Raw genomic sequence first — 16,615 nt, 5'->3', positions numbered from 1 at the left:
CCTAGAATCGATTTTACAGGGTTAGGATAGGGTGTTCCTGGTACTCAGTGCTGTCCCTCAGGCTTTCTTGAGACTTCTCATGATCTGCAACGAGCTCAAGTCTGGATCTGGGATGGACTAGAAAGGGGAGATAAATCTTGGGGGCTCCTCTTTTGTTCATACTTCTGAGTAGGTGTCTTGGTTTCTCAGCCAGAATGAGCTTGCATCTGGGAAGAGGGTGTTGTGCTTGACTCCACTTAGCATCTGGGAGAACTGCTGTAAGAAGGAGTTGAAAAGGGAAATCATTATAAAATCTGAACGGGTCAGTGACAGAAATGGGGTGGTTTCACGAATTTTCCTTTCTGATCTCAAAACTTCCACTAGTAAGCAGTGAACCATTGTGCAAGTCGTTTACCTAGCGTAGTGATGGCCATAGCTGGCATTTTTAAAGAGTTTGCATTAGAGCCTGGGGCACACAGTAAGCCTTCTGGAAACTCACCTGCTATGATCACACCATTGTTACAGAGCATTCTTTAGCACTAGTGCTACACACTCGATGTCTGATATCTTACTTAATCCTTACACTATTGCTGTGTTTTGTTTTTCTTGCTGCACCGGGGTGAGCTGAGGCTTACAGACTATACGTGATTCAAATCCAGATGGTGGGACTCCCCAGCCTATCTCAGTCTCTGTTGTTGTTCTGCCTGACTTCCCTGGGCCTCAGTTTTGTTTTTTTTGTTTTGTTTTGTTTGTTTGTCTGTTTTTTATCTGTAGAAGTTGAAAGCTGGACTACTGGTCTTTAAAATCTCTGAGTTCTAAAATTTCTAGCTGTTTTGTCCATTATCTTCACCCTTTTCCCTGTCTTTCTCTGCTTCCCCTCACCCACCCACTTTCATCCGTGACTTTCACGGGATTCATCATCACGGGATGGACGGCGTATTTTCCCCATTGAGCTATGAGGCCGCGTGTGTCAGCATGTGGATTTGCACTGTGGCTTTGTGGTGCTCGTTGTTGGAGCTAGTTTACACGCTGCTGTTGTTGGAGAGAGGGAATCTGACTCTTCAATTTTACTGTCTTAGCTTGGCCTGCAGCCATTACCACACTGAGCGATGCTAGCATTTGACGGGCTGGAGAGAGGCTTATGGAGGAAGCCCACCAGACTCAGCTCTTTGGGTCTGTGAGCTCTACATGGTTATCTGGTGAGATCTGGTTGGAGCAGTCATTCTCCAGGTTCTTTGCACATGTCTGGTCCCATGACTTGTGAGGATCTTAGGAGAAGAACTTGAAAGAGAACTTTCAATTCTCTGCACAGCTTGGATTCCCTCGCGGATGTCCACTGAGGAGTTTTACCAATCATTTCATTATAGTTCCATTGGAATTGATGTCTCTAGAGTGCTTCAGTTGGGGGATAGTCTATATATATATTTTCCAGTATTTTTCTCTGTGGCTGTGACCCAAAGATCAGAGTGATTTGGCATCAGAAGACCTGGGTTCAAGTGTTGCATCCGTCACTTTCTAGCTTGGAGCATCTAACACACCTGCTTGTGGTGACCTCTACTTGACTCATTTTTGGTGGTCTCTTACTGTGGAATAAGAAGAATCTATGTCACTATCCTAGGATATGTGAGTTCTTCCACTTAGAAACCTGGAGGCAACATCTGAGGAATCTTAGCGTACCATACAAAAGCCTCAAAACAACAGAAGCTTTGGATAAGTCGCCTACCTTCCCTCAGCCCACATTTCTTCATCTGTGAAAGAATTATGGTAATAACCTGTCTTACCCAACTACAGTTCTATTGAATCAAAGTATGGTATGAAAATAGGTTTCTGAAAATTATAGATTCTATAAGAAACATTATTTAATTTTAGGAAGTATCATGCAGCAAAATTAATTGTTGTAATTACCAAAAATACAAAAGCTATTAAACTTTTCTGTTCTGGTTATCCTCAGCATAGAATATTTACTGCAGGTAATAACCTGTAGTAAAATTTCAACATTTTCTTTCTATCGTGCACCAGCTAGAAGGCTATGAGTTAAATTGTTCTAGACTAAAATGGATATTGAGTATCCAGTTAATAAGAACTGATACTGTTCAAGGTGGATAGTAACTCTTATGTGGAAACATTAATTTTGTATTAATTCTGGGGATTAATTAATTACATTAATTTTGCATTTTCAGATTTTACTAATTCATTGCAAGATCAAGAGTTAGATTCCCCTCTTGCACTATTAGTGGGAATGTAAATTGATACAGCCACTATGGAAAACAGTGTGGAGATTCCTTAGAAAATAGGAATAAAACCACCCTGCAGCACAGCTTGCAATAGCCAGTACATGAAAGCAACCTAGGTGTCCTTCAACAGATGAATGGATAAAGAAGTTGGAGTACACATATACCATAAAATATTACTCAGCCATCAAAAGGAACGAATTTGAATGAGTTTTAGTGAGGTGGATAAACCTAGAGCCTGTGATACAGAGTGAAGTAAATCAAAAAGAGAAAAACAAATATCATATGTTAATGCTTATATATGGAGTCTACAGAAATGGTACAGATGAACCTATTTGCAGGGCAGGAATAGAGACACAAACAAGAGAGCAGTGGGGGAGGAGAGGGTGGGATGAATCGGGGGAGTAGCATGGAAATATATGCATTACTGTATGTAGCGTAGATAGCTGGGGGGAGTTGCCTGTGTAACACGGAGCTGAGCACACAGTGCTCTGTGACGGCCTAGAGGGGTGGAATGGGGGTGGTGGGAGGGAGGCTCATGGAGACATGTGTGCACTTACTCACACTGTTGTATGGCAGAAACCAACACAAAGTTTTAAAGCAATTACGCTCCAATTCAAAAAAAAGAAGTTGTAAAAAAAAAAAGTCATTAATAGTACAAACAATATTAGAAGTCTATTAAGTATCCTTCCGTGGAACATAATTGCACCATGAGTACAGGCTACCCTTTTACATGCTAATTCAAATCGACCTAGAATGCAAATGTGTTTTTTTTAACTCATGTTTTCCACTAAAGCAAATATGCCCTACCCCCGTACTCCAAATGAACAAAATAAATCCATTTCTGTTTTTCTTGACTGGTAAATTGTGCTCAGAGATACCATCTGGAGATGGTTGGGTTTCTGCCAAAGGTTTAAATCAGGCTTGCAAAGAGCTACCTGCCTAAGGCAAGAAACCACGCTGATTTAATAGGAAAGAACGTGCTTTTATTTTGCCATCTGGTAAAGGAAAGTGAAAGCTCTTTGAAAAATGCTGGTATTAGTTTTACAATGATGGTATTATAGATAAAAATTATTTTCAAAATATAGTAATTGGGAACATTTGAGAATCTGTTTGCTAAAATGTGTGTGATTATTTGTAAATCTGTCCTGATGCTGGGAAAGATTGAGGGCAGAAGGAGAAGAGGGTGTCAGAGGATGAGATGGTCAGATGGCATCACCGATGCAATGAACAAGAATCTGGGCAAACTCTGGGAGACGGTGAGGGAAAGTGAGTCCTGACGTGCTGCAGTCTGTGGGGTCGCAAAGATCTGGACACGACTGAGCAACTGAACAATGGCAACAACATTTGTAAATCCGATATGAAGGTACATGCAGAGATCTCCGTGCTCATGGAAGATATTTCTACATGAGAAGTGAGGGCAAGACAGGGACAGAGAAAGGGAAATAGGTTGGAAACGACCCGGGTCTTCTGGTGGACACTGTGGCAAGCCCAGATCTGTGTGGACTGGTTATAATGTGATGGTGATCCCCTTTTAATTTTTATTATTTTTTTAAACAGATTTCTGCTTGGCAGATTAGCCAAAGGCAAGAGAAGCTACTCTGTCCGCCTTTTGCATGCTGCTCTCTGCGAGACCCCACGACAGACCCCAGGCCCACTCCACTGTGCTCCCAGACCCCCACCCAGCCCCAGACATCGCTCTGGGGTCTGCCTGAGGCCTGCAGTGTGAAGATGCCCAGCACCTTCCTAGCATGACGACCCTGGACCATGTGATCGCCACCCACCAGTCCGAGTGGGTCTCCTTCAATGAGGAGCCACTCTTTCCCGTCCCTTCTGAGGGTAAGGAGAGCTTTCATTGCCTATGTGGAGAAATTAACGAAGGACCACACCTGTGTGTTGTGGCTTCTATTGGAGTGTTCTTTCCAGGGGATCTTTTATTTAACATTTTATTTATTTATTTTTTTTGGCTGTGCTAGGTCTGGGTTGCTTTGCATGGGCTTTTTCTAGGTGTGCCGAGCGGGGGCCACTCTCTCAATCAGCCTGCAGTGTGTGGGTTTAGCACTGTGGTGTCTTCTCTTGCCGTGGAGCATGGGCCCTCGGAGCGTGTGGCTTCCATAATTGCAGCACAGAAGCTGGTTAGCTGTGGTGTGCAGGCTGTCGAGTGCTGGCTCAGTAGTGCTGGTGCACGGGCTTAGTTGCTCCATGGCATGTGGAGTCTTCCCGGACCGGGGATCAAACCTGTGTCCTCTGCATTGACAGGCAGATTCTTATCCATTGTGCCACGAGGAAGTCCTCAGTGGGATATTGATAAGGAAAAAGTCAGTTTATCACCTTCCTTAGATGCAGATGTTTTTCACTTAAGAGGCTCAAAGGAAGCATCTGAGGAATCTCAGAGCTCCCAAACAAAGACCTGGAAACACCAGAAGCCCCCAAAGACCTGGAAGAACCAGAAGTATTAGCTGCTTTCTTCCAATGAACATAAACTTCATATTTATCAAGTCCATGGAATATAGAGTCCATGGAATTCTCCAGGCCAGAATACTGGAGTGGGTAGCCTTTCCCTTCTCCAGGGGATCTTCCCAACTCAGGGATCGAACCCAGGTCTTCTGCATTGTGGGCCGATTCTTTACCAACTGAGCCACAAGGGAAGCCCAAGAATACTGGAGTGGGTAGCCTATCCCTTCTCCAGGGGATCTTCATGACCCAGGAATCGAACCAGGGTCTTCTGTAGTACAGGCTGATTCCTTACCAACTGAGCTGTCAGGGAAGCCCTGAATATAAACTTCCTATTTACCAAGTACTTTACACTCAGTCTTTTTGGTTATTACTCTCCACAGCCATTCGGATTGTTTCAGTTTTCAAAGGATAGTTGTCAAAAAGAGTGACAGGCACTCGAACCAGATCCCTTGGGCTGAAATCCTGGCTCCATCATGGATGTGGATAATTGGGTGGATGATTTGTTTACCTCTCTGTGTGATAGTTCATCTGAGCAATATGGATAATCACAGTGCCGACCTGAGGGTGGCAGTGAGGATTAAGTGATTAACATATAAAAAAACCACTTACAACAGTGATGGGCAATGCAGAGAACTCAGTAATTGTCACTCGTGATCATGGTGAAGGTGGCCAGGTTGACTTCTGTGGAACTGTGCTCGAGGATGAAGATCAAGGTAGGATGCAGGAGCTTTTTACGGAGCCTTGTCAGCTGGTTCAGTTCCATGGCCACTGCTACTGCCACCTGAATCATCCCAGCTCCATTTACAGCACCTGGAAAGCAGGGTCTACAGGTGCGCTGTCCAGCTTGCTAGCCATGTGACTATGGAGTCCTTAAAACACGGCTAGTCTGAATTGAGATGCACTATAAACTGGGCTTTCCCAGTGGCTCAGATGGTAAAGAATCCACCTGCAGTGCAGGAGATCGGGATTTGACCTCTGGGTCAGGAAGAGCCTCTGGAGAAGGAAATGACAGCCCACTCCAGTATTCTTGCCTGGGGAAATCCCACTGACAGAGGAGCTTGGTGGGCTACAGCCCATGGGGTCAAAAGAGTTGGACATGACTGAGTGACTAACACTGTCACTTCAAGAAATGTGAAATATCCACACTAAATTCCAAGGACCTAGTTAAATGTTTCATTAACAATTTTTTATCACTTAAATGTTGGAATTGTACATTTTCAACAAATTGAGTTGAAATACATTATTAAAAATAGTTTCCCCTGTTTCTTTTTCTTTTTTAAATGTGGCTACTGGAAAATTTTAAAATTTAGGAATAGATGGGAAAACAGTGGAAACAGTGGCTGACTTTATTTTTCTGGGCTCCAAAATCACTGCAGATGGTGATTACAGCCATGAAATTAAAAGATGCTTGCTCCTTGGAAGGAAAGTTATGACCAACCTAGACAGCATATTAAAAAGCAGAGACATTACTTTGCCAACAAAGGTCCCTCTAGTTAAGGCTATGGTTTTTCCAATAGTCATGTATGTGAGAGTTGGACTATAAAAAAAGCTGAGCGCCAAAGAATTGATGCTTTTGAACTGTGGTGTTGGGGGAGACTCTTGAGAGTCCCTTGGACTGCAAGGAGATCCAGCCAGTCCATTCTAAAGGAGATCAGCCCTGGGTGTTCATTGGAGGGACTGATGTTGAAGCTGAAACTCCAATATTTGGCCACCTGATGAGAAGAGCTGACTCATTTGAAAAGATCCTGATGCTGAGAAAGATTGAGGGCAGGAGGAGTAGGGGACTACAGAGGATGAGATGGATGGCATCACTGACTCAATGGACATGGGTTTGGGTGAACTCCGGTAGTTGGTGATGGACAGGGAGGCCTGGTGTGTTGTGGTTCATGGGGTTGCAAAGAGTCCGACACAACTGAGCAACTGAACTGAACTGAACTGGAAAATTTAAAATTATGTATGTGGCCTGCTTTTTATTTCTTTGGGACAGCTCTCATCTAAAGGCTTTGATTACGTTCGAGTGGACCAGTTTGGCTAGTGATGGGAGAAAGCAGTTTCGTATCAGTACATTTATTTTTCAAAGCTTTCATACAGTAAAATTGATCATTTTCAGTCTACAGTTGATGAATTTTAACACCTGAATAGATTTGTGTAACACCACCACAATTGGGGTCAATTCTATTATTTAAAAACAAATATTTGAAGGCTGTTAACTGTTCTAGGACCAATAAAGTGAAACAAAGCTAGAGGAAGGGTCTCTGTGCCATACTGAACTAGTCGTTGGTGGAGAGTTTGCATGTGGTGGCCCACAAATGAATGTCCTCTGGACTGTACACAGTTTGAACTTGAGTGTTTTTAGTCCAGACAGAAGGTTGCCTGTTGAGCCACAGTCTCCACCAATCCCTATTGCCTTTTGCTTTTCAATTTGACCTAGTTCTATTTCTTGCTTGGCCTTCACAACAATTTTTTGTGTGTGACCCCCCCCCCCCCACAAACACTGAAGTAGATGGTAGGATAAGAATAGTGAACCAGACCAGACTCCCAGTCTTAGCCTGCATGGAGACTGTTAGGACAACCTTTGTTGTTGTTCCGTCACTAAGTCATGTCTGACTCTTTGCACCCCATGGACTGCAGCATGCCAGGCTTCCCTGTCCTTCACTCTCTCCCAGAGTTGGCTCAAACTCATCTCCATAGAGTCGGTAATGCCATCCAGCCATCTCATCCTCTGTCTCCTCCTGCCTTCAATTTTTCCTAGCATCAGGGATTCTTCCAATGTGTCAGTTCTTCTCATCAGGTGACCAAAGTATTGGAGCTTCAGCTTCAGCATCAGTCCTTCCGATGAATATTCAGGGTTGATTTCCTTTAGGATGGACTAGTTTGTCTCCTTGGACTCTCAAGAGTCTAGTTTGTCTAGTTTGTCTCCAAGGGACTCTCAAGAGTCTTCTCCAGCACCACATCCTAGGGTATAGTTTTCATACATTTTTAGGAAAACACTTCTTTAGCATAGAAGCAGGTGGGCACAGCTGTCTCTTTGCTCTCACACCCTGTCATGGTGAGTCCATTTGATCACCGTTGCCTTTTCTTTTTTTTCCTCCAAGAGACAGTTCTTAGAGTGACCTTCCACCTGTGAGGTGATGGCAGTTTCTGGTATCTGTTTCAGGGGGCCCCAAAGAGCACCTCCCAGGAGCATCCTCTTCCTCAGACCAGTCCGAGATCTCCTCTGGGGAGCATCATGCCTTGGATGGAGGCTCTCAGGACCTTTCCCACTCGGAGCATGATGACTCTTCCGAAAAGCTGGGCCTCATCTCTGAAGCAGCGTCCCCTCCTGGGAGCCCCGAGCAGCGCCCACCTGAGCTGGTCTCGGCCATCAGCAGCTGGGTTCAGTTTGAAGACGATGCACCCTGGGCCAGCTCATCACCACCTCCTAAAGAAGCAGGGGGGACAGGTAGGCCAGGTGAGGGGCTGGGGAGGGTTGGGATGGAGGTCTGTGGATGCTTTCCCAGGGATACTTTCCCAAGAGAGGTCTGCGGGGCTGCCAGGATTCTGTTGTGCCTGCTCCAGGGCCCTGAGCCTGGCTGCCTAGGAGACAGCAGGCGGAGGTCTCCTTGGGCTTGACTCTGCACCTTGTGGAAGGATCTATGTGTTCTGGGCCATTTCTAGCCTTTTACCTTTGTTCCTGGCTGTTCATCTCTCCCTGGAAGGATGCGTATGGATTCATCTATTACGGATTGCAATTGTATTTACTCAGCACCTAACTTGTAAGCTCCCTCTGAGTAAAACGGATGTCTCTAAAAGTGTGGACCGCTAACCATCTCTATCAGGGTCACCAGTTACATGTGGATGTTCTTGTATCCCACACCTTAAGACTCCAAATCTTCAGGAGTGGGGACTGTCGTGAATGGTCAAGTCTCTGACTCTGTGGCATTTGAACGGCCAGAAGCTGCACTGGGAAGCTGGGTGAAGCCAGGGGACTGGTTAGTTCCCACCCTGGTGAGCTGGCTACTTATTTTCTTGGGCGCTGAAGCTTGCCAGGGGGGATGTGGGATAACCTTCAGGACTGTATTAGCTTTCTATTTGCTGCTATAACGAATTACCACAAACTTAGTGGCTTAACCAACACAACTTATTTACTTACTATGTCTGAAATTATTTATAACAAGATTCGCAGCAGCACATACTTATTTTTATGCATTCTTTTTTTTTAATTGTCTTCCATTGTGTTTTATCACTGAATATCGAATATAGATCCCTGTGCTGTACAGTAGGACCTTGTTTTTATCCATCCTAAATTTAACAGTTTGCATCTGCTAATCCCAAACTCCCAGTCCTTCCTTCTCCCTCTCCCCTTCCCCTGTAGCAACCGCACGTCTGTTCTGTGTGCCTGGGAGTCTGCTTCTGTTTTGTAGGTAGATTCACTTGTGTCATATTTTAGATTCCACATATGAGTGATAGCCTATGGCGTTTGTCTTTCTTTGAGACTTGTTTCACTTAGTGCAATAATCTCTGGTTGCGTCCATGTTGCTGCACATGGCATGTTTCATCCTTTTTTTACAGCTGAGTAGTATTCCATTGCATATATGTACCACATAAAAAAAAAAAAAACATACTGGAGCACAGCTGTTTACACTGCTGTGTCAGTTTCTGCTGTGCAGCAGAGTGAATCGGCCGGACATACATATGTCCCCTCTTTTTTTGAATTTCCTTCCCATTTAGGTCACCGCAGATCGCCAAGCGTGGGTGCAGCAAAGTGCTCTGAGTGTGGGCTTCCCTGGGGGCTCAGACGGTGAAGGATCCACCTGCCATGCAGGAGACCTAGGTTCAATCCCTGGGTCGGGAAGATCCTCTGTAGGAGGGACTGGCGACCCACTCCAGGATTCTTGCCTAGAGAATCCCATGGACAGAGGAGCCTGGCGGGCTACAGTCCAGGGGGTCGCAAAACAGTCAAACCCAACTGAGTGACTAAGCGCAGAGCACCGGGTGGAGTTCCCATTAGTTATCTATTTTATACATAGGAGCCCGCACGGCTTGATTGTCTTGTAATTCTGTAGCTCAGAAGTCTGACGTGGATGTCACCGAGCTGAAATCAAGCTGCTGACCTGCGCTCCTTTCAGCAGGCCCTGGGGAAGCCTCTGTTCACCTGCCCTTTCCAGCTCGGGGAGGCTGCCCGTGTTTCTGGCACGTGGCCTCTCCCTCAGTCTCCAAACGCAGCAGTGTTGCTTCTCTCTGTGCTTTTCTTCAGGCGTCAGGTCGTCCCCTGGCTGACTTCTGCCTTCCTCTCCTGTTTCTAAGGGCTCTTGTGATGATGCTGGGCCCACGAGGATAATCCAGGATAATTTCCCCATCTCCAGGTTTTTTAACCTAATCACTTCTGCAAAGTCTCTTGCTATGTAAGAGGACATTGTCACAGGTTCTGAGGATTAGGATGTAGACATGTTTGTAGGGGAGCAAACATTTTTTCTACCACAGAAACCTAGAAAAAGGGATGTTTTTCTCATGATGGATTAAATGTTTTGCTAGTTTGGATTTTTTAAAACAATCCCTTTTTCACATGGGTTTTCAACATCATTAAACAAATATCAAGCATGATTCTATCATATAAAATTTTCATTTCTATATAACGATTTGCATATTAGTATATTTTTTAGTATTTAAGCATCATTTTTCTCAGTGAATTGTTGGTGAAAAACCCATGATGCTCAAAGCAGCGTGGATGAAATAAATGACAGGTCCAGACAGGCTTCCCAACCTGGCTGGAAGGAGGATGTAACCTTTACAGAACACCTAACACCAATAAGACAATGGGCTGAGCATTTGTGCTGGTAGGGAAAAGTTACTGAACACAGGGCAATGAATTGGTACAGAAGGTTTTTTTTTTTAAGTTGTTGTTTTTTTTTCTGATGTGGACCATTTTAAACGTCTTTGTTGAGTTTGTTACAGTATTGCTTCTGTTTTACGTTTGCTTTTTTGGGCCGTGAGGCCTATGGGATCTTAGTCCCCCAACCAGGGATCACCCCCAAACCCCCTGTGTTGGAAGGTGAAGCCCCAGGCACTGGCCTGCCAGGGAAGTCCCAGTAGGTTTGTTTTTAATGTTACATTTACTAAACATTTACTCTTTTGGGCACTGTGCTCAGTGCTTTTCTACATCATCTCATGACCTCTTTACAAGAGTCATAGGAGGAAGGTATTTAATATTATATTTGTAATAAAGGTCCGTCTAGTCAAGGCTATGGTTTTTCCAGTAGTCATGTATGGATGTGAGAGTTGGACTGTGAAGAAAGCTGAGTGCCGAAGAATTGATGCTTTTGAACTGTGGTGTTGGAGAAGACTCTTGAGAGTCCCTTGGACTGCAAGGAGACCCAGTCCATTCTAAAGGAGATCAGTCCTGGGTGTTCTTTGGAAGGAATGATGCTAAAGCTGAAACTCCAGTACTTTGGCCACCTGATGCGAAGAGTTGACTCATTGGAAAAGACTCTGATGCTGGGAGGGATTGGGGGCAGGAGGAGAAGGGGATGACAGAGGATGGGATGGCTGGATGGCATCACTGACTCGATGGACGTGAGTTTGAGTGAACTCCGAGAGTTGGTGATGGACAGGGAGGCCTGGCGTGCTGCGATTCATGGGGTCGCAAAGAGTCAGACGCAACTGAGCGACTGAACTGAACTGAATACCCATGAGGAGACTGGGACAGATAGTGGTTTGGGAATATGCCTACAGTTATATGTTAGGAAGTGGCGAGAGAGTTTCCCACCAGGCAGACTGGCTCCAGGACCTTTGAACAGCCTAGGGGTGCCCTGTGTGGTATATTTGCCTCAATCTTCCTGCTACTGAGATAGTTTCCTTTGCTGCCTCATTCCCAGGAGACAGCGGAGGCGAGAAACGAAGGCGGTGGGCAGTTTTCTCTGCTCGGTTGCCCTAAAATGGCCCTGCCGGCTTGATCACTGATTATTTTCAAAGCATTCAGATTCTTTCACATCTTGTCCATACCTTGAGCTTTAAAGATTTCCTAATTGCTCAGAACTGGTTATACGACAGATGGATCAATTTACTTTAACTCTTCACGGCTTGTTTCTGCAAAGCTAACTTTGGAGTTAGTCATAATTATGTTGCCCCCATCTGACTGAGGACCTTAGCTTGTTATTGATAATGGTTTTGACCTTTAATGGTTTTAACTTTAAATCATTAAAACCTTATCCTTTAAGTCAGCAGTTTTCAAAGTGTGATCTATAGATCTCTGGGTTTTCCTAAGATCCTATCAAGGGATGTGTAGGATCAAAAATATTTTCATAAGAAGTCTAAGATGCTTTTTGCCTTTTTTATTATATTGGCATTTGCATTAATAGTATAAAAGTAATGGCAAATAAACTTATGGCTACTGTGTACATATAGTAAAAAATAAAGTTAATTTCATTAATATCCTTGGCAAAGTGGTAAAGACTAATTTTATTGAATCTGGATTCGTAAGTACATCTTTTTACTATTCTCTGATAAATTGGGAAATATATATAAAATATTTGTGCTCTGTATCAAGATATAATGGTTGTCTTAAGAAAAATAGCGATCTTGAAAAAATTAGGCTTGAAAATATTGTGATTAAAAAAATAAATTTAAAAGCCAAAATTATTTGAAAAAGTAAAAAACAATGCAAAAAAAATTCCTTAATGAACAAAATATCAGCATTTTAAAGACTAAAGACAAAATCCAACTAAAACCTGGATGACTGCCATACTCCACCCTAATCCTAGCTCTTTTTCCAGTAAAATTCTGCATACAGAAATAGATAGCTAGCCTATAGGCTGCAGTTGGCTGAGTCTATATTTTTTAAATGTTGCATTTAAAATATTATTTAATTACTGAATTATTTAAGTTATCTTTTAAATTTTGCACCCACAGTGAGTGCCTCCCTTGCCTCACCCTTGTGCCAGCCTTGCATTGTACTAAGGACAGGGGATTTATTGATGTTACTAGAGAACGAATCAAGAAATGACAACTTTGAAATGTGTTGAAAGCATAATTTTGGCCTGAGAACATTGGCTCAGACATTCATTACTAATTCCATCTGTTTCCATGGATGAACATTTAACTGAGCTCTGTGGAGGTGGGACTCTCCTCTGCAGAAAGAGCCTTATCAGCTGGTTTCCCAGCAGATATGAGGCTGGACGTGTAGGATCAGGGCTGCCTCAGCCCGTGTTTCTAGCTCAGAGACCCAAGTACCTGGAGGACTGTGCAGAGCCGCAGGGCGGCAAAGAAAATGGTAGTAAATCCAAGGACCCTTGTATAGATGTACCACATCTTCATCCGTTCCTCTGTTGGTGGACATTTAGGCTGGTTCTGTGTCCTGGCTATATTGCACGTAGTGCTGCCATGAACATCACTCAGCCATGAAAAGGAATGACATTGGGTCATTTGCAGAGACATGGACGGACCTAGAGTCTGTCACACAGAGTGAAGTGAGTCAGAAAGAGAAAAGCAAATGTATAATATTGCTTATACGTGGAATCTAGAAACATGATACAGATGAACTTATTTGCAAAGCAGAACTAGAGATGTAGAGAACAAGTTTATGGATACCAAAGTGGGGGAAGGGGAGGTGGAATGGACTGGGAGATTGGGATTGACATATACATATACTACTATGTATAAAATAGATAGCTAATGACAGCCTACGCATAGGAAACTCTGCTTAGTGCTCTGTGATGACCTCAATGGGAAGGAATTCTATAAAAGAGGGGATATGTGTATACACTGGGAATGTATGAGGGCTTCCCTCATAGCTCAGTTGGTAAAGAATCTGCCTGCTTGCAATGCAAGAGACCTGGGTTCGATTCCTGGGTCGGGAAGATCCCCTGGAGAATGAAATGGCAACCCACTCCAGTATCCTTGCCTGGAAAATCCCATGGACAGAGGAGCCTGGCGGGCTACAGTCCATGAAGTCGCAAGAGCTGGGCACGACTTAGTGACTAAACCACCATCACTACCATACCTGAAAAGACCCTGATGCTGGGAAAAATTGAGGTGGGAAGAGAAGGGGACGACAGAGGATGAGATGGTTGGATGGCATCACCAACTCAATGGACATGAGTTTGAGTAGGCTCTGGGAGTTGGTGATGGACAGGGAGGCCTGGTGTGCTGCAGTCCATTGGGTTACAAAGAGTCAGACACGACTGAGCAACTGAACTGAACTGATATATATATGTATGGATGATTCACTTTGCTGTACAGCAGAAACTAACACAACATTGTAAAGCAAGTATATTCCAATAAAAAGTAAAAAAAAATCCAGGAGCCCTCTCTTGCCCATCAAGGAACCTACCAAGTAAAGGATTGCTGGGTACATCCCTATTACCCCAACTAGCCTCACCGACTAGACTAGCTCCTTCATGGGTTTCCTCATATAAGCTGTGTTTAACAGTAAGGAAGAGTGAGGGGTTGGTAGAGCTCAGGTCAGGGTACTTGCAGGAGAAGTGAGGCTTCACCGCACTCAACACAGATAATGCAGACATCTCCCCAGCTTCCATCCTGGAGGCTGTTGAGCAACTCAGGTTTTAATTTGAATCCAAAAGGTTCTGGTACTTGTGCTATGTCAGCAACATCACATACATTAACTGCAGGCATTACACGACAGTGGTGCCGTGTTTTACAGCAAGTATCTTCACCGTGATAGAAACAGACCGAGACTTCTTGTAGTCGCTGCTGCTGGCTCTGTTCTTTGGGTAATACTGAGTTTTCCTGGTGTGGTAGCCTGAATAGTGGGCCCTAAAGCTGTCAGGTCCTCGGCCCTGGAACCTGTGAACCTTGTCTTATTTGTAGAAGGGATTTTTGCTCATGGATTAAACTAAAGATTTTGAGATAAGGAAATCGTGCTGGGTTATCTGGGTGGGTCCGCAGTATAATCATACATAAATAAGAGGGACATGGGGGAGATGTTGCTCACATAGAGAAGGCAGTGTGAAGGCAGAACAGAAAGGGATTTGAAGATGCTGACCCTGAGAACTGGAGTGAGGAAGCCGTAGCCAAGGAATGCCAGTGGCCACCAGATGCTGGAAGACTCAAGGAACAGATTCTCTCCTCGAGCCTCTGGAGGAAGCCTTGCCCTGTTGACATCTTAACTTTGGCCCAGTGATTCAGAGTTCAGTCTCCTAGCTTCTGGAACTATGAGAGAACAACTTTCTGCTGTTTGAACACACCAGGTTTTTGGTGCAGCAGCCATGGTTACTTTAAATACCAAGTTTCTAAAATATTTTCCCCCTTTCTTTCCCTCCCTCCACTTTTCTTTTCTTTTTTTTTTTTTTAACTTAAAAAGAATCTCTTGTTTAACTTTCTTGCTTTTTATTTTATTTATTGGAATATAATTGCTTACAGGGTTGTGTTTGTGCTGTACAACATTGTGAATCAGCCACATTGTTGTTCAATCGCCCAGTCGTGTCTGACTGTTTGCAACTCCATGGACCACAGCAGGCCAGGCTCCTCTCTCCTCCTCTCCATTATCTCCAGATAGGTGGTCCTATCTAACTGTCTCACCCTCTGCCCTCTTTTCTCCTCCTGCCTTCAATCTTTTCCAGCACCTTTTCTAAGGAGTTGGCTCTTCACATGAGGTGGCCAAAATATTGGATCTTCAGCTTCAGGAACAGTCCTTCCAATGAACACCCAGGACTGATCTCCTTTAGGATGGACTGGTTAGATCTCCTTGCAATCCAAAGGACTCTCAAGAGTCTTCTCCAACACCACAATTCAAAAGCATCAATTCTTTGGCGCTCAGCCTCCTTTATGGTCCAACTCTCACATCCATACATGACTACTGAAAAACCATAGCTTTGATTATATGGACCTTTGTCAGAAAAGTGATATCTATCTCTGCTTTTTAATAAGCTGTCTAGGTTGGTCATAGCTTTTCTCCCAAGGAGCAAGTGTCCATAAGTATACATCTACACCCCTCCTCTCTATGTGGAGGCAGGCTGAGTAAGTCAAGCTGGTCTAGGGGTGCACCTCTAATAGGGCAGGCCATTTATTAAGCGCATGTTCTGTGGTAGCTACAATGCTTTACCTCCAAAGTTTACAGCCCCATGCATGCAGGCAGGGTGTGACGTTCCACAAGAACAAAGTTTCCATGGAAACTGATTTTTTGGCTTCAGCCTTCTTCCCAGTCACATAAGCATCACTCATGGAAACCGACTCTTACCTGTAATGTGATTGTAGTTTCTCAGTTTATTCTCATTTTATTCCTTAACATCTGTTCTATTTGCTTCTAGCAAATGCCTAGCACTTTCCAATCCACTGTCTTTGTGTCAGGAAAAAATGGAAAAATGTGTGTCTTGGACTCATCCCATGTGGCCTCTCTACTAATATATTTTTATAAGAAAAAGGATGATCTTGGCCTCAGAGAAATAGGTGGGGGAGGGGCGGGGGTGGGTGACAGAGGAGAACTGATGAGTGCCTGGATTCCTGGAAGCAAAAAAATGGAGCTTTACTCCACCAGCTTGTCCCTTACCTTAACATCCTGGCTTGCAAAGAGAAGCTGGGAAAGAAGCAATCACAGGGGAGTCCGTAGGGAGAGAAATGTTCCCTGGGACACTCTTTCCTCTCCCTCGGTCCCTACTCCTCAGCACCTCCACAGTTTTCCTGAGAGATGAAAACCAAAAAAAACAAAAAACCCTCCCAAAACCCCACAAAAGGATTTCTCTTTTAAGCGGTGCCACCTAAGAATAAAGCCAAGGGGGCATTGGATTTTAGCCTGGCAGGAGAATGTGCAATTTGCCTTCATTAAAATGCAGGAGGCTGTAGGCAGGGAAAGGAAGGGACAAAGAGACTGTCAGTAGTGGTAAATCTTATTTTTGTGGCATTTGAATGCCAGAAGCTGCACTGGGGACTCAGAGGAGCCAGAGAGTGGTGTGTCCCACCCTGGTGACCTGGCTACTTAATTCATTGTTCACTGACCACTGATGCATACCAAGGGT

General features: G+C 44.2%; 1 protein-coding gene across 7 annotated transcripts in view; it reads left to right on the top strand.

The window, feature by feature from the left end:
- Positions 1–16,615, top strand: part of STON2 (stonin 2) — a 184,864-nt gene that overhangs the window by 44,629 nt on the left and 123,620 nt on the right. For 4 of the 7 annotated variants that reach the window (XM_070797954.1, XM_070797955.1, XM_019969351.2 and 1 more), the window contains 2 exons: positions 3,771–4,049; positions 7,825–8,118. In XM_070797954.1, coding sequence (XP_070654055.1) covers positions 3,962–4,049; positions 7,825–8,118 — 382 coding nt within the window. In that variant the 5' untranslated portion in view covers positions 3,771–3,961. The remainder of the gene's footprint in view (positions 1–3,770; positions 4,050–7,824; positions 8,119–16,615) is intronic. The other 3 variants (XM_070797957.1, XM_070797956.1, XM_070797958.1) reach the window with 2 other exon arrangements.

This window comes from Bos indicus, chromosome 10 (assembly GCF_029378745.1).
Source record: "Bos indicus isolate NIAB-ARS_2022 breed Sahiwal x Tharparkar chromosome 10, NIAB-ARS_B.indTharparkar_mat_pri_1.0, whole genome shotgun sequence".
Lineage (NCBI taxonomy): Eukaryota > Metazoa > Chordata > Mammalia > Artiodactyla > Bovidae > Bos > Bos indicus.
This window is presented reverse-complemented; position numbering and strand designations above follow the sequence as displayed.